Source organism: Patella vulgata, chromosome 1 (assembly GCF_932274485.2).
Source record: "Patella vulgata chromosome 1, xgPatVulg1.2, whole genome shotgun sequence".
Taxonomy (NCBI): Eukaryota; Metazoa; Mollusca; class Gastropoda; family Patellidae; genus Patella; species Patella vulgata.
Window position 1 is genome coordinate 19,942,355 of NC_065879.2, and position 22,072 is coordinate 19,964,426.

Genomic DNA, 22,072 nt, shown 5'->3' on the forward strand with positions numbered 1-22,072 from the left:
CATGTACCCCAAACGATAGGGATGTTCCTTAGGGTACAAAGAATGTGTATGCAAGATTATAAGTTAAGAAATGTGGCCTGTAGACGACAAACAAACAAATACTAGAAATGGGCGTGGCTCTGCCCCTGGGGGTCGGGCATGCACCAAAAACAATAGGGATCTTCCTTGGGGTATAAGGAATAAGTATACCAAGTTTGAAGAAAATCCAGTAAGAATTGCGCCCTGTAGGCGACACAAAGACACACGAAAAGAAAATGGGCGTGGCTCTGCCCCTGGGGGTTGGGCATGCACCCCAAACGATAGGGATGTTCCTTAGGGTACAAAGAATGTGTATGCAAAGTTTCAAGATTATTAGTTAAGAAATGTGGCCTGTAGACGACAAACAAACAAATACTAGAAATGGGCGTGGCTCTGCCCCGGGGGGTCGGGCATGCACCAAAAACAATAGGGATCTTCCTTGGGGTATAAGGAATAAGTATACCAAGTTTGAAGAAAATCCATGAAGAATTGCGCCCTGTAGGCGAACCACAGACACACACACACACACACACACACACACACACACACACACACACACACACACATACATACATACACACACACACACACACAGACAGGGGCGACGGCATAATACGTTCACATTATGAATGTGGACGTATAAAAACGAAATGAAATATAGATCTGTATTTTAATCAGATTGCAACAGACGATATAATCATGGCAGTGCCACCTATTAGTGTTGGGTAGAAATGTTTTGCTCCCCACTAGGATAGAACCATACGCAGTGAGCCACTAAACAAGGGGACATCAGTCAGCGCTGCACCACTAACAAGGGGACATCACTCAGTCCTGCACCATTAACAAGGTGGAAACCAGGCCGGAAAATCCCTTGGTACTTTCTCAGCCAACATAACACCAGGATAGAAACTGTGACCTCTTTACTCACCAAGACACTGTGGCTTCCATCACAAATGAGAAATGGGGTGTAACGTTCAATCAACACAAAGTAGGTAAGTTTCGGACTAACATCGTTCAATTTTAGAAGTGGGGGGATCCAGCGCGAAAAACCAAGAGGCTGGACAGGTTACCCTTCTCCTTGTCATGTAGAAGTTGGGAATCAAAACCACAACACTTGACTCGATGACAGACCTATGATCTAACCCACATGTGTTAAACCATTCGCCCCATCCTCCAATCACAAATTAACACAACACGGTTGTAATAAAAGTGAACATATTTAATAACAAGTTTTATTAGAATCAGGATTGTTCTCGTATTTTATGTCGTAATTCTTCTGTCCCCTGTGCTATAAGTTGTAATAATGCCTGATACAAACTATGTTCTACACCATGACTGATCTGTAAGCCTGTCTCAGCCTGAAATAAACAAAATACTGTATGTAATCGTTAGCTTGCACACGTCATTGAAACTAAATATCAACTGGGGAATCGAAACCATGCCAGTTGACTCAATGACAGACCTTATGATGCAACATGCTAACTATTCGGCCATCCAACCCCTCTACACGAGTTGTAGTGGCCTACTCTTATATAGAAATCCAAATGCCATGGGATCTTTTAAGTGCACGCCGATGTATACTCGGGACCTCGTTTTTTTCGTTCCCTGCTCAGTTACTGTTTCATTGTATGTTCATACTTGTTCGTAAAAGGGGCTGCCGACAACCAGTATCACAGCGCAATTTGTGATACGTATTTTGTCCGTTGCTAATCAAAATTTAAAATATAATGTTTTTGATTCACTAGAAGGCTTTCTCAACATTTTCAAGGTGTATAAAATGTCTAATAAAATTCTATAAACAAAACTGAATTCTCTGTGTGACATTTTTTTTCTCAAACTACCCAAACTAAATCCATTGTATCCCCCACGTACTGTAAATTAAACATAAAAAAAATAAATGCATGTAAATGTATTGTAAAATGAGAAATCAAAGTAAGAATTCACGTAAAATATTATTGTTTATATCGTGTGTGTCCAGTTAATCAAGTTTATTCGTTAATTACCGTGTGTGTCCGATTGAACAAAAATAGTACCCTAACACACGATAAAATACAGACGAAATTGTTTTTTAACAAAGATTTCTAACGTAATGAAGAAATAACAATTAAAATGAGTGGGGGTTCGGAAACCACTGCCAAGAATTGGCTGCAGACATAAGACCAACCGAAAGTCTACATCACATTCACAAACTGTCACAGCTACCTGTAGCAGTGCTAAAAAAGATGTAAGAATGAAATCTAATCATTTGTTATGAATTAAAGTAATACAATATCTTGTTATTTAGGTGTTTTATGTTGAAACTGAAAAACTGCTAATCACTTTTTAAATTTGGTAGACTTTTTGATTAGCAGTGCTGCTATAATCAACTGTGAAAAATTACTGACAGCCCTGTTCATAAGATTCTGATAGTTTACCTCTTGTAAAGTTTTTAATGAATCTTCTGTTTTCTCGAGAAACAGCTGAATTTTGCCAACTTTCATCAACTGTAGTGATAAATTAGGTGTATTTACTGGATAATGATATCTGAAAAAAAATTTAAAAATCTTCGATCAATTACTAGACAATTTAAATGTGTAGCAAGTGGTAAAGCACGTTGGTGCTGCTGGTTGTTATATTCACTAATTATTTACAGATCAGGGTTTTGAAATTGTTAATTGTTTCATTGAATTTGGAACTATATTCCACAGAAAAGTTCCAGCACAGGAAAAGCCATGTTAATACTTGGAGATTTTAGAAGATGTTTTTTCAGAGAACGGAGATTTTAGAAGACGTTTTTTCTGAGAATGGAGTTTTATGTTGGTAGTATAGGGTTCTACAAGACTTATTATATAAGATGAAGCTTGGTCTTTTATCGCTTTGAACAGCCATAATCTAATACCTGTAGGCTTCCAGGGTCTGTAAACCATATTTCAAGGCTTTCTGCCATAATTCTAAGTTGATGCAGGAATCAAATGCTAAATCTAAAAGTCTTGTTCGATAAACATTTAACTCGGACAGAATGTGAAAAGATTTTAAACATTCTTCACAAATAGACAAAACTCCCGACCAATCTGAAAAATATAGAATAAATAAATTATGGAGTGTTAACATAACAATCGAATAAATAAATAACATAGTGTTAACATAACTGAATAAATTATGTAGTGTTCACAAAAGAATCGAATAAATACATAACATAATGTTAACATAACAACTAAATAAATTATGTAGTGTTCACATAACAATTGAATAAAGTATGTAGTGTCACATAACAATAATTGAATAAATAAAATAATTTAATAATTTGCATGCACGTAGGTGTCATTAATAATTATCAGTGGGAAGACGTCCCTAATTTTTGTCACGTACCAGCCTAGGATTGTGACATGTTATACCATGATTTCCATAGTAAAGCAGCTAAGTGTAAATAATTTCAAGATGGCTGTCACTTTCAACTTTTCTTTCAAAGAGTTTTACCTACAGGACCGATTGAGAGGATTTTTATACACCCACATTTTTCTGTTATGCTAAGGATCAAAAGATATTGGTTGTTTTTTTTTTTATTTTGGTGTACATAGGACCTTCCGTTCTGGAGTTATGATTCTTGCCTTTTACAGAAAATATGAATTGTACAAAGTTTGGTGACCCTCTTGAGTCCTTAACTTTCATCCGATTTAGATCAAACTTAAAATATATGTTAAAGGATCAATCAAGTATATTAGTTGCCTGAATGTCGACTATCTTGAAAATGGCTGCCATCTTGGATTTCCAAATGGTTAATGGGCTTTTTCAAAAGAGTAGTTCTCAAGACGTATTTGTGCCAATATTGATACTTGTATCATAGACCTTATAATACATGTATTATAAGGTCCATGCTTGTATCCACATTTGAACGATTTTCCTGTTTTCAAGCAGTTACCGGCTGTACTGTACTTATTTCTGGAAAACTAAAGAAATGAAATGGGGTTTAACGTCCTATTGTTCTCTGCTCCTACTGGGATAATGAAGACGGTTCTGGAAAACTAATAACGAAAGTTATAAGGCAGTAGGTAACCCAAGCGATCACACAAGTCTTCTTAATATAAATTACCTCCATTTTTCTTTATATCTTCAAGTTTCGTCAATCGTTCATCAACAATTTCTATTGTTTTCAGTGATTGGGTGATATACTGTTGATCAGTGTTGATGTCACCACAATTAGAACATGACTTGAACGTATCATCTACAAAACAAATCGAAAGTAGAACAATTAGATAATAGAGCTATAAAGACATTTTAATGGGGCAGGGGAGAGAGAGAGAGAGAGAGAGAGAGAGAGGATTTACACCTACTTGACACAAACCTTCATTTTGGGGACTAATATAGGTACACCTTTATTGCAATAATTCACCTGTACCTATGGTTCTTTAACAGTGGGAGGAAAATGTGAGAACACAGAGAAAAAACACTAGGTTGGGAAGACAACCCTACTCCTTGCCACCGAGTTCACAAAGCATTCTCAGACTGAAGTTAAGTCAAAGAATGCTTTGTGAACTTGGGGCCAGGTCACATGCAAGCTTAAGATCAAAAAAATGCCGTTTGACTTAATAATGCTAGTGTTAAACCACTAGAACAACAAACACTTCCCCATTAGATATATGGACATTTTCAATTAGAGTCCTTTAGTGAGAAATTTTGGAAAATATGATCAATATAGGAGATAAACACTTCCTGTTTCACATTTAGAGGGGTGTCATTCACTGTGCAATAGACATGTTCTGAGATCATTACAACCCAAGTAGGGTATTAAATGGGGATAAAGTCCACTCAACACAAACTATGTGATTTGGGGCAGTCAGGACAGTGGAAAGAGAGGATTAATGTTCACTAGAAACAAACTGGGTCATTTCGGGACGATAACATGGTTCAATTTTATTTAGAAAATTTACTTGCACATAGGGGTCTTTAGCTGTGAGAGACATCACAGGATCCAGAGAAAACTCAAGAGGTTGGATAGACCACCCTACTACTCGTCACATACAAGCGGGGAATCGATACCTCACAACTTGACTCAATGACATACCTATCTAAAGCATACACTTTATGTAATTTGGTCAACCAACCCTCCAAATTAAGTAAAATTGAGAATAAATTGTGCAGACTGAAAACCTTATATTTACCAGATTTTATTCCCAGATAACCAGAACATTTTTCTTGTGGACATTTTACACTGTACATCACCTCATCCTGAAGATATAAAGGTTTAATTCTATTCTAAAGGTTTATATAGTATAAACTATTCACTAGCATCCTAGTGGAAAGTTTCCTCAGAACCCAGGGTATAGTGGAATGGAACGGAATAAGACCACTGGGGATACTGAGGATGGTATAAACCATGGCTCCCACTTTAAAATTTTCACTGTCGGTCATTTCATGTTTTTGATTTTATGTTACAGCAAGGTGAATTCACGTGTCTATACTACTTTGTCAGTATGATGTACACAAAAATGTATTTGGACTAAGAATTAAAATGTTAGTATAATAAATAGTTATTAACAAAATATTTCTTTGGTTAAAATAACAAAGTTATCCTGATGATCTACAAATGTTTACAAGAAGGACAATCAGCCCCATGCATAAAAAAACAACCACTCATCAACAGAGAACATATTAACTGACTTCAGTTATTTTAAGGCTATAGAGTTTAATATTTACAAAGATACATGTATGTTGATGTTTCTCCAATGTCCATCACCCACCCATTCTACAACATATATTTTTGGTTTAACGTAACTATCATCAAAAATGGTAGAAAACAAATCTCCTTCTAGAAATTCTGGTGGGTCATGCTCCAAAATCCCCCAGTTAATTTTGCTTTTGCCTTTTCATAATAACCGATGTTCCAGTTTCTACTGTGAATAATCTGGTAACCCAGCACCCCACCCTGTATGATGACATGTCTCCAACATCCACCATACTCTGGTAACCCAGCACCCCACCCTGTATGATGATGTGTTTCCAACATCCACCATACTCTAGTAACACGGCACCCCACCCTGTATGATGACATGTCTCCAACATCCACCATACTATATTGAAAATTTCATTTACATTACTTTATTTTGAGCAGAGTTATCAATGGCCGTAGTTTTGATAAGATGTATGCATTGATCGTAACCACCGTACTGGTCATTCAAGTCTTAGCCTCGCTTCTCCAATTTAAAATTAAATCATTAAATGACCAAACCGTTCTAATCTTCTTAAAATAAGAGCCCTCCGATGGCATTGAGAGCTGATTATGGTCTTGTCATGTTAATAAATGTCTAATTAATAATGTATATAACATTTAATCCCCAAAGAAAGACCTGCAATAGTTAGACCCTATCTCTGTCTCTCTTTCTATTTCCTGGATGAGTTATAGGCTCAGGTCAGCATGGTGTATATACACCAGTCTTTGTTAAACCCTATTCCATTTGACCTCCAATAATCACAAAAAAGCAATATAAATTTCTGAATACATCTGGTGCCAGTCAACAGGTGGCTACAACATCTATATAAGTCTAATATCTATTATAAATATAAAATTATCAATAATATAATACATTGAATACATGGGGCAATTGATTACCGTAGTCATTCTAATTCTAATAATATTACTAGTTTTAGCAAGAACCGCAAAACATCTAGGAACTTGAATCATGTGTTAAATCAGCAGCTTAGTAACCAGACGTAATCTCGCTACCACTGGGCTATTAACCTAAACATGCTACCACACTATAACCTACAGCGCAATCTCCTAGAATATCTTTTTACAATATCTGCCTAGACGGTGCCACTACAGGGATGCCTACTCTTATATCAAATTACAACTGTCGAGGATTCTTTTATGCATACATCATACATGACCTCGTTTTTCCATCTCATCCGAACGACTATAGTTGGCCCAATACCACTGACAATAAAACCAGACACGTAGCCAGCTGGAGGGGGGGGGGGCAAGAGGGCAGCCCAACCAATGTCAATTGGCTTTATAGGCACGTTGGTCGTTGGCTTTGTATTGCGTCCAATGAACTGCAAACTACATGTATACACCAAGTTTCACAACTCTCGCTTAATAAGAATTGTGCTCCAAAGTCCTGACCAATCAAATTACTTATCACTCTGCTTAAACCAGAGTAGAAAATGCTTATTATCGAAAACTTAGTCATGGTTTTGATGTGAGGGATACTGCAAAGAAAATCATATATTTTTTTTATATTATAAAGGGGGTGGGTGTTATGCAAGCGCTAAATCTGCCTATTGCAGGTCTATCTTTAGGCCTGAAATGTTATATAAACTATCAATTAGAAATTTATTAACATGACAAGACCATAATCAACTCTCGATGCCATCTGATGCTTCCGATTTTCATTTGATTTGAATCCAATCTACCGCTCAACAGCAATAATGATGGGCCTGTAACAATATGGTATTTATTTATAACAATAAGGTAGAGTATGATAATAACATGTATATCACCTGAAGTCAATATAGCTGTTACCTGCAGCCATGTATATATATGTATATATATTGATCAATAATAGAATATAACACTTTAATCTATTTTATATTCCCATTTTAAAACCTCCACAGCCAGATACAGCTTTTAAACACCCTTGCACATTGGTTTGCAATAACATATATGACTTCTTCTATTAGGACTATTCAAGCTAAACATGGAAAGTGGTATCAGATGTTCTTGAAAGGCAAGATAACCTTAGAAATCTTTTAAACAAATCTACTTATATCATATCTGGTTATTCAGTCTGACTTCATGTATAAGGACTATTCAAGCTCAAAATTTGTAGATGCCTCGAACGAGAAGTGGTATCCGGTGTTGAGAAAGAGTAAGCATAGCCTATCTCATGCATCACACTGGTCACTATTACTTGAGCAAGGGTTTAGAGCAGGATTTCATAAACGAAGACTGCATGTTAGAAGATTTGCTCGGATAAACAGGATAAATATAAAAAACTTTAAACACCAATACAATAACGTTTGTTAGCTATGTGAAATACTCAAATAAGAAATGGTATCAGCTTTTCTAGAAAAAGTAAGCATAATATGCCTCATGCACCACATCTCTCACTTAACTAGAGCGATGGTTTGGAGCAGGATTTTGTGAAAGATGGTTGCATTTAAAAGATAAATGAATATCATAGTCTGGTGAAAAAAGATTTAGTGAGAAGACTTATTGAAAGAAACCTGTTGTAACAAGTTGGATTGATCAATGTCTCAAGTGTATATTTGATGGATAAAATAACGGTAAATATTAATATTAGTGGACTTTTACACTTCTGATTACAGATTCAATAGTTGATTAAATTAGTGTAATTCATCTTATGATAACAGATAACACTCATCTGTATTAGCTTGATAACAATGAGAGAATACTCTTCGAAACATCGACCAAATAAATTAACTGTTTTCCATAAGTATGTGTTACAGTTTATGGAAAACGCATTCATTTAAACCGATATATTAACATCTTCAATTTTAACTGTTTGTACGATGGATTTTAAATTCAATCCAAGGCTAGAATTAGTGAAACATCTGAACTTTTAACGTGTTTGTCTGAAGGATTTTAAATTGAATAAAAAAAAAAATCTAATATCAAGGAAACTAGTGAATCCATTCAAAATCACAACCATCCAATGCCCCAATGGTCTAGAGAGTTAATTATGGGTTTGTCATATATTAATAAATGTCTAATTAATAATTTATGTAACATTTAAGGTCAAAAGAAAGATCTACAATAGGCAGATAATGTATCTTTAAAGAAGAGACTGATGTTTAAATCTTATCTATGGTGATTGGTGTTTAATCGAACCCCATCTTTAGATTGCTGTACAGACTTTAACCCACTATCTTAATAATAATAAACTTTATAAACCTACAAGTCTCAACAAGGAAAATTTTATCTCACAACAAAAACTGTTTCCTAAGATGATGTACCTGTAACGTTTACTGAAAAGGTGTACTTGTAAAATGTGAATGGAAATCATTAATATAATTTAAATTTTGGTGAAAAGAAATTTTGTCGACACACAAACAGATGATCTGTTGAGAATTCGAATGATCAGTTGAGAATTTAAACGATCTATTGAGAATTTGGATAAACTGTTGAGAAGTTGGACAATCTTTTGAGAATTTGGATGATCGCTTGAGAATCTGGACTATCTTTTGAGAATTTGGAAAAATAAATACATCTTGAATCAGTGAACTAATTTTTATTACACATAGTCCAAGAGAACTGCACGACAAAATTACACACAGAAGAAAAGTATCATATCGATATCAATATCATCAATGTGTTTCTTTGTAGAATTTTAAATTCAATACAAGGTTAGAAATTAGTGAAACCTATGAAGTTTTAATATGTATTTTAGAAGAATTTTAAATTCAATACAAGGCCATAATTAGTGAAACCTCTAAAGACAATGTGTTTGTCTTAAAGATTTTAAATTCAATAGAATAAAATATCTAATTTCACAGGAATTTGTGAAACACCTGAACAACAATGGCTGCTAATATTCAAGATTTATTACAATGTCCAATTTGTTTATGTCAACTAAAACAACCACGTATCTTACCATGCTTTCATTCCTTCTGTGAAAAATGTCTTGATACTCACATCCAGATCTCCTCACAAGGCTCACAGAGTTATTTCCCTTGTCCGTCTTGCAGAATCATAACCAAGACACCCAATACTCATTCCAAGAAATTCCCGCGAGATTTTCGACTGATCAAATTTATGGACGTGCTGAAATCTGTTGTTGGGAAAAACAACAAATCTCTCTGTGACATTTGTAGTTTGGAAGATAAATATGAAAACGCTGTTTCATTTTGTTCGGAATGTCGGAAACATTTTTGTTTCGACTGCGAAAGAAGTCACAGATCAAAATCATGTTTATCATCTCACATGTTGCTGAATGTTAATAGAGAGGAATCGGCCAATCAAACCACACGATACTGTAACAGCCACCAGGACGAGGAGCTGCGATTCATGTGTCACACATGTGACCTTGACCTCTGCGTTGTCTGTGTAATCAAGGATCATACAGATCATAGTGTCATAGGTCGAGATGTGCAGATACAGAACAATCAACGACTTATTGCCGCAACATTTCAAAATCTGCATCATAAAATCTGGAAAATTCACGAGGATTTGTTCAACTTGACCTGTTTCGAGGGTCGTCTGAAAGGTCGATATGCTGAATCAAAATATCAGATCCAGAAACAGGCCAGGAAGTTGATGCAAAGAATTCTGGGAGATGAAAAGAAATACTTAAAAGAACTGGATGAAACATTTCTTGAGAAAAGAACTGAAGTAGACGAATTGAAAAATATCTTTCGAACTGATCTGACGCAACTTGAAATCTTCCAATCCCAGTTAAGTTGTCTTCTGTCATCTGCTGAGTTGGACGCAGGTCACCAGGATCAACTTTTAGAACGAATCAATTCATTGGAAACGGAAACCACTTTAGAAAATTCTCCAATTTTACAAACATTCAAACGATTTGTTCCTGGTGGTCTGTTTCAGCTCGGCAAATTTGAAGAGATCAGCCTAGAACAAGACACCAATCATATTTCTAATTTTGCCTTGGTTTCCATGTCTGATACAACAACAATGGCAAACGGAGAAACACTGCTTAGCAGATCTCAAAGTCTGAACATATTAGAGGATCTAAATCCCATTATTGTAAAAACACCGCATAGGCTGTCAGATGAATCAGGAATTAACGACACGGCAGATGAAAGAGCAGCAATGCACGACCAATCAGGAACGAACAAAAACAAGAGATTCGTTCAGCGTTATGCAGTATCGGTTCATCCTATATGTACATTTGGTCGTCAAGGAGATTCTTCACAGCAACTATGCCTGCCTTACAATATCTGTTTCACTAATAACGACGAAATAATCGTGGCAGAAAACGGCAATAAAAGAATACAAATCTTTGACAAGTATGGTCATTCACTGAAAATCATTGGTCAAGGTGATATGATACCAAGGGGAGTAACTCTGTTGAATTCAAAGGAAATTGCGATAACGGATGAACTAACTAAAGGTGTAAAAATTTACAACATAAAGGGGGAATTACTACGTGACTTTATGCCACGCTGTATGACATTACCCTACGGAATCACATCAGCTCAAAATGGTGACTTCTTGTTTACAGACATGGTTTTTGAAACCGTGAGTGTCATAAAACAAGATGGAGAATTGCGATACCAGTTCGGTGGACATGGATGTTCAGACAATTATTTTGATAATCCTGGTAATCTGATTGTCGACAGACGTGATCGCATTCTGGTTTCTGACTCCAGCAATCACAGCATTAAAGTCTTCACCAAACATGGACATTTTCTTTTCAAGTTTGGTAGTTACGGCACGGGTCCCGGGAAACTACGCTATCCTAAAGGTCTAGCGATTGATTTGTATGGTAATATTTTAGTGGTGGATTCTGGGAATGATCGTGTTGTGATGTTTTCGAAAGAAGGCAGTTATATGGGCATTGTTTTAGATAAATCACACGGGTTACAACGACCAACTGGTTTGTGCCTCAGTAAAACCAATCTATTGGCTGTGTCCATGCCTGACATAAGTGAAATCAGGGTGTTTGCCATTTCATCATGAACACTCGAATAAGACCTGTCTTCATTAGCCCAGTTGGAGCAGAACAGTAGGACATTAAGCCCCATTTCATTTACTTAAGAGGGAGAGAGAAATTGGGTCAAACGTTCACTCAGCGCAAACTAGGTTATTTCGGGACTAACATATGGTTCAATTTTTTATTTCTGTAATTCGCTTGCACATAGGGATCTTTACCACTAGTAGGAAACCGGAAAAAACACATGGGGTTGGACAGGCAACCCTCTATTCCTTGTCACGTACAATCAGGGAATTGATACCATGCCACCTGACTCAATGGCAGACCTTATGGTTTCACACACACGCATTAAACCACTAGATCACCCAACCCTCCTAAAAAACTTAACTAAATTACATATATTCATTTCGCAGGAAGTGGGATTTGTGATGAGGGTTTTTTTTGGGGGGAGTGGGGTTTGTGGGAAGTGGGGGGGTGGCACAGTGGGCATGGAGCTGGCACTGGCACTGGCTCACTAAAGGCGGTCATAGTTTCCATCATGGTGTTGGCCAATATAGGGTCTCGGTATATTCCAGTCTGGTACCCCTCTTGGCAGGGGGGGGGGTTGGATGGCCGAATGGTTAGCAAGTGCGCGCTGTATCATAAGGCCTGTCATTGAGTCAACTGGCGTGGTTTCGAATCCCCGGTTTGTATGTGACAAGGAGTAGGGTTGCCTGTCCAGCCTCATGCGTTTTATCCGGGTCCTCCGTTTTCCTCCCACTGCTAAAGACCCCTACGCGCAAGCGAATTATTGAAATAAATTTAAAACATATGTTAGTCCCAAAATGACATAGTCTGTTTCGAGTGGACATTACACTCTCTCTCTCTCTCAAGGAAAACAGCATCTGGGTGTTCGAATGAGATCCACCCGTGTATTATTTGGCACGTAAAAGAAACCTCGACAGTTGGCATATTCTGTACAAAACTGTACTGGCAAATAACAAAGGGTGTGTGTGTGTGTGTGGGTGTGTGTGTGTGAAATAGCTTTATTTAACATTCACTTCAACCGAAGTAATATCACAGACAAAAAACAACAGGTCATGTGACTGTTTTTAAAGTGTTGCAGCAGAATCTGAGAAGCAGAAATCTTTGCTACTGTGGTAGACATTGTCTGCACATTAATTTGCTTTGTGTATTTGTTGTAAAACCTGCATGTTCTTTATAGAAGCTTTGTTTCATTATATTGTCCCATATAATTAAGTTATTTCCTCAAGTGTTTATATTGTCCCACTTTGTCTTCAGTGACTCAATGACAGATCTTATGATACAACGCGCACACGCTAACCGTTTGGCCATCCACCACACCTTAAACTGTATCGAAATACGAGTAGACAGTGATGATAAAAACTTGTTATAATTGTTAGTTGTTAATTATCAAATTTCTTTATAAACCACATCTAAGGGCTTTGTTTGTATATCTTGTCCCTGCTTGTCTTCCATATATATTGGTGTTATTTCTGTATAATCCATCTATAAAGACCTTTATATTGTCCATGTTTGTCTTCCATATTTATTTAATAATATATAATATATCTATAATGACACTTATATTGTCCATGTTTGTCTTCCATAGTTATCTAAGTTATGTTTTTTATAATATGTCTATAATGACACTTATATTGTCCATAGTCATCTAAGTTATTTTTTTAAAAATATGTCTATTATGACACTTATATTGTCCATGTTTGTCTTCTATATTTATCTAAGTTATGTTTTTATATGTCTATAAAGACATTTATATTGTCCATGTTTGTCTTCCATAGTTATCTAAGTTATGTTTTATAATAATGTCTATAAAGTCAGTGGTCCTTTATATTCTTCCATTTTGTCTTCCATATATTGTACAATTATTTATAAGCATTTTATATCCATTTTAAGCCTTTAAAGTCATGATGCATCATTTGCATTTTTCAGTATCAGATTTTAAAAAGCCTTTCAATAAATTTTCACTGACAATAAAATGGTGACGGCCTTATTGCATTGATTGCTAGCAACATAGATCGATGAAATTTCAATTCCACATATCTTTACGGAATTGATAAATTTTTTGACTGATATTCCTATTAGAGATTCATTTTTCACAATATTGTAGTTTGAAAGTGTGCTAAAATGATGCATCGAGACTTGAACTCAGTGGAACCACAGTAGCAGAGTAGTATCCAGTTATACGTAATACATGACAAAGATGATACATATTTTATCTTGTTATTTCTTCAGGTCACATCCGACCTCTGATCACTCCGGCACTCTGTGAAATCCGATACCATTTTCATGTCCCGATTTATTTCCTTATTACTTCAGCCAAAAAATCTCTGGGTAATTCGACCTTTGAATGTTCCGGATTACGAAATCAATCAACCGTCCCGTCATATGACTTCCATTGAATCGACACTGTATTATCCGGCCTTCAATCGGTAGGTGTGAAGCAAACACTCACCAATCAATTATCGGTGAGATTAAAACTTGATGGGCGTAAAACCACAAAAGATTAACAAGCAATCACCAATCAATTATGTGTGAGATTAAAACTCGCCACCATGGGTCTTTGTTGATTACTTTGATAATTTTAATCTCTTGTACGACAGTTGTGACAAATACTCAAGAATATCCACAAATTTTCCCCCGAATTCACAGTCGTAAAAATATTCCTAGCACCTGTTGGAAACATGCGTTGCGCATGCCGATTGATCTTGAATAACCTATAAGTTTGGTCACCCTACGGATCTCTTTGAACCGTGTGACGACGACCTAGGGATGCTCGATTCACAGTCCGGAACGTCCCGAATTGACAGAATTGCAATCGAGTGACGCGGAATTCAGTCCTGTCCCAGTTCTTGATAAGTTTCGTCCTTTCCTGACACCAACTCTCAAAAAAATTGTCAAAGATTGGTTGCCAGGCAACGAAACATACGCCCACAGCAGCTAAATCGTCCGGGCAGTCAACAAGAGTTGTCGCATATTTTTAATTTTCGGTAATGAAACATTTATAATGCACTAAAATCTGATTATAAATTTAAAGTCAATCGGATATATACTTTGGCCTCTAGAGCGCCTACAAGGTTTTTTGAAGTGATCAAGGGCCATAACTCTGGCAGTATTTATCGGAAATCGCTGAAAATCAATAGGCTTCTTCGTCTCAAGACCTTAAACACTGTGTATAAATTTAAAGTCAATCGGATATTAACTTTAGCCTCTAGAGCGTCCACAAGCAATTGTGGACGCCGGACCGACAGACGGGCGAACGGACGGGGGCGACGACAATATACACCACATTTAAATGTGGGCGTATAAAAACTATAGCCTCTTTCAAGGTTTTTGGTAAGAGGGGATAACTCAGGAACGAAAGGGGTCGTCCTCTTATGACCTCAATGACTAACACCAAATTTGAAACAATTCTCTATTGCATTAATAAGTTAATTGGGGACAAACAGACCGACGGGCATGGGTGATGGCATAATCCGCCAATAATTAAATGTGGGTGCATCAATATTCAATGGATGGGGGAAGTGCATGATGGGGGGAAAAAGGGAGATAATAATATAAAAGTTTGACTTACAATGTTTTTATCAAGACAACGGGAGCACTGACATGTAAAATAATATTGTTCTTCTAGTTCGTCAATTCTCTCAGCAGATGGCCTCAACTGATCGATGTAACTTAAAGACAGCTGTAAAAAACACAAGGAATCTGAAATTATCTACACATCTCAGTGAAATGATGTGGGGATATTGCCATACTGTTCTGCTTCAACATACAGATGAACATAACTAAATCCCAACCCCTTTCCACGACCTACACATGACCCTATCTAAATCCCAACCTCTTTACATTACCTACATATCTAGATCCCAGCCCCTTTACATGACCTACACATCTCAATCCCAACTCCTTTACATGACCTACCCATCTAAATACCAGCCCCTTTATACAGCCTGGTCTGACCTGGCCTACTTATCTAAATCACAAACCCCCTTTACGTTAACTATATATGCAATATCATCAGCAATTCTGAAAAAAATGTTTACGTTGGATGGAAGTGACAAAACTACAAACCTTTTCTGGTGCCACATCAGGGATTTCTGCTACAGCTCTGATTTGAACAGTTTTACCAGAAAAAATAGCAACAGCATTTGGTTGACAACTATGATCTATCTGTGATGGGCTGAAAAAAAAAATGAGTTTAAGCCTCCAGAGGTTGTGTTTGTTTTGGTATAAAAGGATTATAAAAGATCTCTAACAAACTTAATCCATTTCCAGGACTCATGGTTATTTCTAAATAACATGAAATAGGGTTTAATGTTTTACTTTTCTAGGGTTATTTGATTTATTTCTAATTAACCTGTTTACTTGTATTAAGCACGGTTTCCAGGTACCTGAGCCATCTCTAACCCAGTCATATTTATTCTGTTTCAAGGACCCTGGCCATCTACCACCCAAAGCTCACAGTGGATACTACCATTTTCCAGCAAAATTCTTCATTTAAATTTTATACCATAATTTTATTTGCATTTTTAGATACAATATGATTGTAATTATAATATACATAATTCTTCTTCTGTTTTTAGGCCTAGCTATTGTTTATTAAAATATTTTCAAGGTTTTGGAACTATATATCTAAAAGTACAGCTAAAACTCCTATGTGTTGCTAATTGTTTTGTTGGCAATAGTCTATTGACATACTTAGCAAATTTTCTGTTATTATCAGATGTTATCAGTTTTTAGGTTTTTCGTTTACAACTGAGGTCCCATTGCCGTTCACGTACAAGAACCCTTGGCAGTTGGAATCCGAAATAATAGTAGATCGTACTGCCACTATACAGTTTCTCTCATAACACACTTCATGGTGTATGTCCGTCTTTTATGGCCCAGTCGGTGCAGGAAACTAGGACGTTAAACTAGGACCTCCATTGTACAAGGGACGTAACTCTAAGAATATATTTTTATTGACTGATTGATTAGACCATACCTGACATAAAGACCACTTCCAATTGATTGTAAACTATCATCACATATACTGAATGTATTAATCACCATCTAAAAAACAATATAATAAAATGAGCTGTCACATTAGTTTAATTTCCGCTTGTTATTTTTTGTTGTAATTACCGGCCCGGGGACTGTACAATGTTGTTGACGCTTAGCTGGCCCTCGCCCCGGATCCATTCACTTGATTTGATATTTCTTGTTTTTGTCTTGTCTGCAGGTTTGTTTAATCTGATTTGTTTGCATGTAGTGCAGTCCTCCTGCATTGACTATGAAATGAAACAGAGTTTAGCGTCCTATTGTTTTGCTCCGACTGGGCTAATAAAGACAGGCATATGCCATACAGTGTTCTGAGGGAAATTTTGCCCGGTCAATAGCACTAGGGTCTACTCTTCTATCGAATTCAAGGGTTCTATTACGTGCACACTGGGATCCCATCCAAAGGACTAGAATGCTATCTTTGTCCAGCACCGGCTAACCATGCTGGAAAATCTGGAGGAAATTTCTTGACCAACACTGGGAGCGAACCTGAGACCTCCAGACTAGTGAGCCTGTGTCTTACGCACTGAGCCACCATGGCTCCCAAAAGTGAGAGCCCCGAGTTATATACAATAGAAATGATCACAGAAATAACCAACCTTTCCAAACATTGAGAATAGAAGGTAAGCAGACGGCAGTTTGATTAAATCACCGACTAATTCTTGTAACGTAAACATCATCTGTGAAAAGATGTCCGATCGTTTCTTGTCTCTCTGAATATCTAAACAATCTGTAAAATATCATACACTAAAATAATTTCTTTTGCCCGCCACTCAATAAAAATGTCATCAAATATGACTAAAGGCCTGGACTCAGTGTCAGACAATATCTGACAGGGACAGAGAGATGGGGTTTAACATCCAGTAAGACGTTGTCACGCTAAAATGGAGGTTCCATGTTCCATCCCCGTGTTGACCGAGAAAGTTCATTCGGATTTTCCGTTGCGGTTCCCACTTGTCAATGTGGGATCAAAACCATGTCATCCCTGACTCTATGACAGACCTTATACAACTTGACCATATACAACTTGACCATATACAACTTGACCATATACAACTTGACGCCCCCCCCCCCCCTTCACACCACACACAGACAATCTGTAAAGTATCCAGTCAAACAATCCAATTAAAACGTTTTCTTTGGTATAAGATGACATTTTTCCCCACTCCATAAAAAATATTATCCAATGTGACTTAAAACTGCCGTACAAACTGTTTCCAGCATTTCAATGGTTATATGTTCCCCACCCCTTTACATTGCTTACATATGAACAAATTTATGTCCCCACCTCCTTTACATTGCCTGCATATGAACAAATTTATGCCCCTATCCTGCATATATAAACTTTGACTGAAAATACCTAAGTTGTCTGAGAACAATGAATAGTCACTTTGTTGACAAGGCAGCATTGCTATCTTTGTTGTCAAAAGGGGGCCTTGGCTATATTTATCATCAAAGGGGCGTGGCTATCTTCATTCTGGGGAAACACTTTACACTAAATATCTTACGTGATTCTAATTCGGAAAAACATCTCCAACCAGGATCTTCAGGCACCAACTTTTCATCATCACCTCTCTAAAATAAAAATCGTATATAAAAAAATCTTTAAAGGATATTTGTACATTTAAGTAATAATAACTTGCTTGCAAGGTTTATTTATAAATTATTGAAACATATTATTGAAACATACACATATAATTTATGTATCTCTGGGGTTGGCTGGTCAAATGGTTAAATGTGTGCGAGTTAGATCATAAGGTTTGTCATTGAGTCAAGTGGCAGGGGTTTCCATTTGTACGTGACAAGGAGTAGGGTCGACTGTTCAGCTTTCGTGGGTTTTCTCTGGGTCCTCCTGTTTCCTCCCACTGCTAAAGACCCCTAAGCGCAATTGAATTACTGAAATAAAATTAACCATAAGTTCGTCCCGAAATGATCTAGTTTGTGTCAAGTGGACGTTGAACCTGATTTCTCTCTCTATATGTCTCTCGTGTGTGAACTTGTAGGATTGTGAATAATAATATTTATGACTAGTCTCCCTTGCATCATTCTGCGTACTTACAAGATGCCGGATGACAATTCGCAGTAGCAGACGAACGCTATCTGTTGGTATTTTTGGTAGAGTCTGTTTATAACATGGACATTCTGTCTTGTGAATCGACCAATCAGATTTCTGAAAAATATATAAATGCTATTTGAATATTTGATTTAATTGAAATTGTCGATTTAAGGAATGCATTTTACAGATTCCTAGAAAGTATAATTAATCTTTTAAAGCAATGTTTTCCGAAAATTCCACTAAATTATTTGACATAAAAATATCAGTTTCGAATAGCGTAGAAAAAGGTATTGATTTGTTCATACGTGATGAAAACCGAGGTCCCATTTATACCACTAGGATTGATTTGTCAGCATTTCAAAAGTTAGCTGATCTGTAAACATTCCTTTAAATCTCTTATCAAGATCATAAGGAAACATATTTCTGGCTAGAATGGACAATTTTTACATTGGAGCATTTATAAAGCACTGAAACATTCACTCATAGCAAACAATTTCAGAACCATAAGAGGCACTGTCAGGGCAAAAAGCCCTCATTGTACACAGCATGGCCAAGCCTGGACATAAGGAACCTTTCACAGATTTTGTCAGACACAAATTATCACCCAACTGTTATATATATGGTATTATAAGTTGTGTAATAATTTATGTCTTGGCTTGAGCATGGTGTATTGTTCATCTTGAGAAAATTACCTGACATTTCACATCACAATATTTCAGCAGACCACATGCAGCACACTTCTTTAATGTTGTACAACTAAAAAACATAATAATAATAATAGTAATAATAATAATAATGAGTTTTATAATGCACTAAAATCCACATCATAATAGGGAAATGCTCGAAGCTTTGACCACACACCAAGCACACTACTATAACACAAGACACACATGATAACGTCTGAAAAGATAGGTCTGGGGTTTGATTTTAATGAAGTTAATTTTTTAGCAGAATTTAGTTTTAGGGGTAAGGAATTCCAGAGCGATGCAGAGATATGAAAAAGATCTGGCACCAAATGTTTTCAATATCAAAGTAGTCACTAAACATATCATTCAATATTTCCAAAACTGCGACAAATTAGCTTCTTGATCGGATATGCAATTTAATGGACATTTATGACGCTTGATCTGATATGTGCATTTGTTGTTTGTGCTATCTTTATATCGTGTCCTGTCCATAAGTTTGTCTTGTGTAACATTTTAATTGTTTGTGGTGCTGTATAGTCGTTTGGTTGGGACCCAAAAAAAAAAACGAGGGCCCGTGTACACATTGGCGTGTATGTAAAAGATCCCTCGACAGTTGGAATTTGATATAATAAGAGTAGGCCATATAGTGCCGCAGTCTCGCCTGTCCAGCCAAAAATTTCCCTCATAGCACACTGTACATCACTACATGTATATATGGCATATGCCCGTCTTCATTAGCCCAGTTCGGAGCAGAACAGTAGGACGTTAAACCCCATTTCATTTCATCTACACCACCTTTGGCTTTTATTCTTATAAAACGTTACATTTGTATAATAGACGTAATAGGGACGAGCGTGGTATTTTGGAGCGTGGTATTTAGCCATTAGGCAAAATTTAGCCACTGCCTTTATAATATTCTTACATCAATGTTTCAAATTTAATTTTAAAACTTACGACTTGAAACAGTAGCTACATCGATTGTCTACTTCTTTATAAGCTAATACATGTGCATACGGTTCAGCATGGACGATTAATTCACCAGGCTTTTTACACTCGCTCATTTTCTTAGCCTATTCTTATTCAGAACTTATTTACGTTCATAAAAGTAAAAGTAGATAAAACATGTGGCGGAAGTAAAAGCAAAACCAAGGGCGGATAACTATACAAAAAACGCCCGGTTTAGACGGAAACAGACCACCAAATCATCCCAAATTGACTTCAGTGTTAATTCCTGACCTTTTGTTCTGCTCTAATTTTTATCGCAGGCAATGTCTTGCTCCAAAGCTTGTATAGGTCGACCAGGGAATATTTGAGATACACAAATTTGATGTAGCATAAATATGTAGGTCTAACATACTCCCATACAAGTCAAGCGTTTGTGTGGCGTATCGGTCTCGTTATCGCTGGTTAGGCCTACATAGAAAGAGAGAGAGAGAAATGGGGTTTAACGTCCACTCGCCACAAACTAGGTCATTTCGGGACTAGCAGTGGGAGGAAACCGGAGGACCCGGAGAAAACCCACGAGGTTGGACAGGCGACCCTACACCTTGTCACATACAACCGGGGATTCGATACCACGCCAGTCGACTCAATGACAGACATTATGACACAGCGCGCGCACGCTAACCATTCAGCCATCCAACCCCCCGCCTACATAGAAACGGACCCATTACATTTGCATTAGACCGATTTTTTCGCGTACATGTCAAAGGGGCCTTGTCGAGAACTACAAGAAAAGAGAAAACTCTGCTCGGGAGATTGATCACCGTAACAACCTCTTGGCCCAAAATCTGGGAGATAATATTGACTTGTACCCGATCTGCTTCGATTATAGATCAAAAGTCAAAAGTCAACAAATATGTTATTGTGTGAAAATTATCTCGTAAAAAATATTTCAGCCATAGCTTTTCATTGATTGATTTCTTTTATTTTTTTTTTATTTTCATTTGAAGGCTTTCATAAGAACAGAGATGAAATGGGGTTTAACGTCCAACGTTTCTATAGCAACCGTGTTACATGAAGAAAAAAAAAACTACACAAAGACGAGATCTGGTTCCATCATACAAAAATAAAAAAAAAAGAATCAAACTAAAGTACAGACCAACAGTACTGGCTGTCAGACCGCAGAGTGGGTCTACATTTAAAAAAGATTCGTATTTTTTACTTATGTATTTTAAATAATTCATAAAATACCACTTCAAAATAACATTTTCGCCGGGAAAATTTTCATCTACTAGAATACACAAAATAGAAAAACACAATATCATATGCAGCATTGAATTAAATGGGTAGGACGATTTATCCACTATATATACCCAATACTAATTCAATACTACAATATCACATACATCTTATTATTGTAAAGAAACAAAAACTAACATAGTACTTGAAATATACAATTGAGTTAATTCGTGGAAAACATGCAATATCGAAACGAATTACATTGTCACTTAATGTTTTTCACTTTTGCCCATTTTTATTTTAAAATAATATCTCTCTTTTCTTTGAATTTTTGTAAATGAGATTCGAAAAGAATTATTATTAAAAATATTCACAGACTACCCCCCCCCCCTCCCCCAATCCAACACCACCCCCATGTGTTAAAGAAATCCCCCTGAACGGAATACATTATTGTAATCTCT

General features: G+C 36.6%; 2 protein-coding genes across 2 annotated transcripts; one reads left to right on the forward strand and one right to left on the reverse strand.

The window, feature by feature from the left end:
* Positions 1-1,222: 1,222 nt before the first annotated feature.
* LOC126808753 (histone-lysine N-methyltransferase SMYD3) lies at positions 1,223-20,557 on the reverse strand. The gene is made up of 13 exons (XM_050533696.2): positions 20,385-20,557; positions 19,437-19,500; positions 18,748-18,858; positions 18,197-18,263; positions 17,288-17,418; positions 16,633-16,700; positions 15,720-15,828; positions 15,223-15,333; positions 5,157-5,223; positions 4,088-4,219; positions 2,897-3,068; positions 2,433-2,541; positions 1,223-1,376 (listed from the first exon to the last, which is right to left on the reverse strand). The coding sequence occupies exons 1-13, from the start codon at positions 20,489-20,491 to the stop codon at positions 1,260-1,262; spliced, it is 1,365 nt and encodes a 454-aa protein (XP_050389653.2). The 5' UTR covers positions 20,492-20,557; the 3' UTR covers positions 1,223-1,259.
* Positions 9,481-12,054, forward strand: LOC126808752 (E3 ubiquitin-protein ligase TRIM71-like). Its single transcript, XM_050533694.2, has one exon. The coding sequence runs from the start codon at positions 9,536-9,538 to the stop codon at positions 11,651-11,653; it is 2,118 nt and encodes a 705-aa protein (XP_050389651.1). The 5' UTR covers positions 9,481-9,535; the 3' UTR covers positions 11,654-12,054.
* Positions 20,558-22,072: the final 1,515 nt, after the last annotated feature.

Coding starts and splice junctions, on each gene's coding strand:
- LOC126808753 (XM_050533696.2), bottom strand. CDS start 20,491: ATGAGCGAGTGTAAAAAGCCTGGTGAATTAATCGTCCATGCTGAACCG. Junction 19,501..20,384: donor TGTAGCTACTGTTTCAAGTC/GTAAGTTTTAAA, acceptor TATGTTTTTTAG/TTGTACAACATTAAAGAAGT. Junction 18,859..19,436: donor ATTGTGATGTGAAATGTCAG/GTAATTTTCTCA, acceptor TATATTTTTCAG/AAATCTGATTGGTCGATTCA.
- LOC126808752 (XM_050533694.2), top strand. CDS start 9,536: ATGGCTGCTAATATTCAAGATTTATTACAATGTCCAATTTGTTTATGT.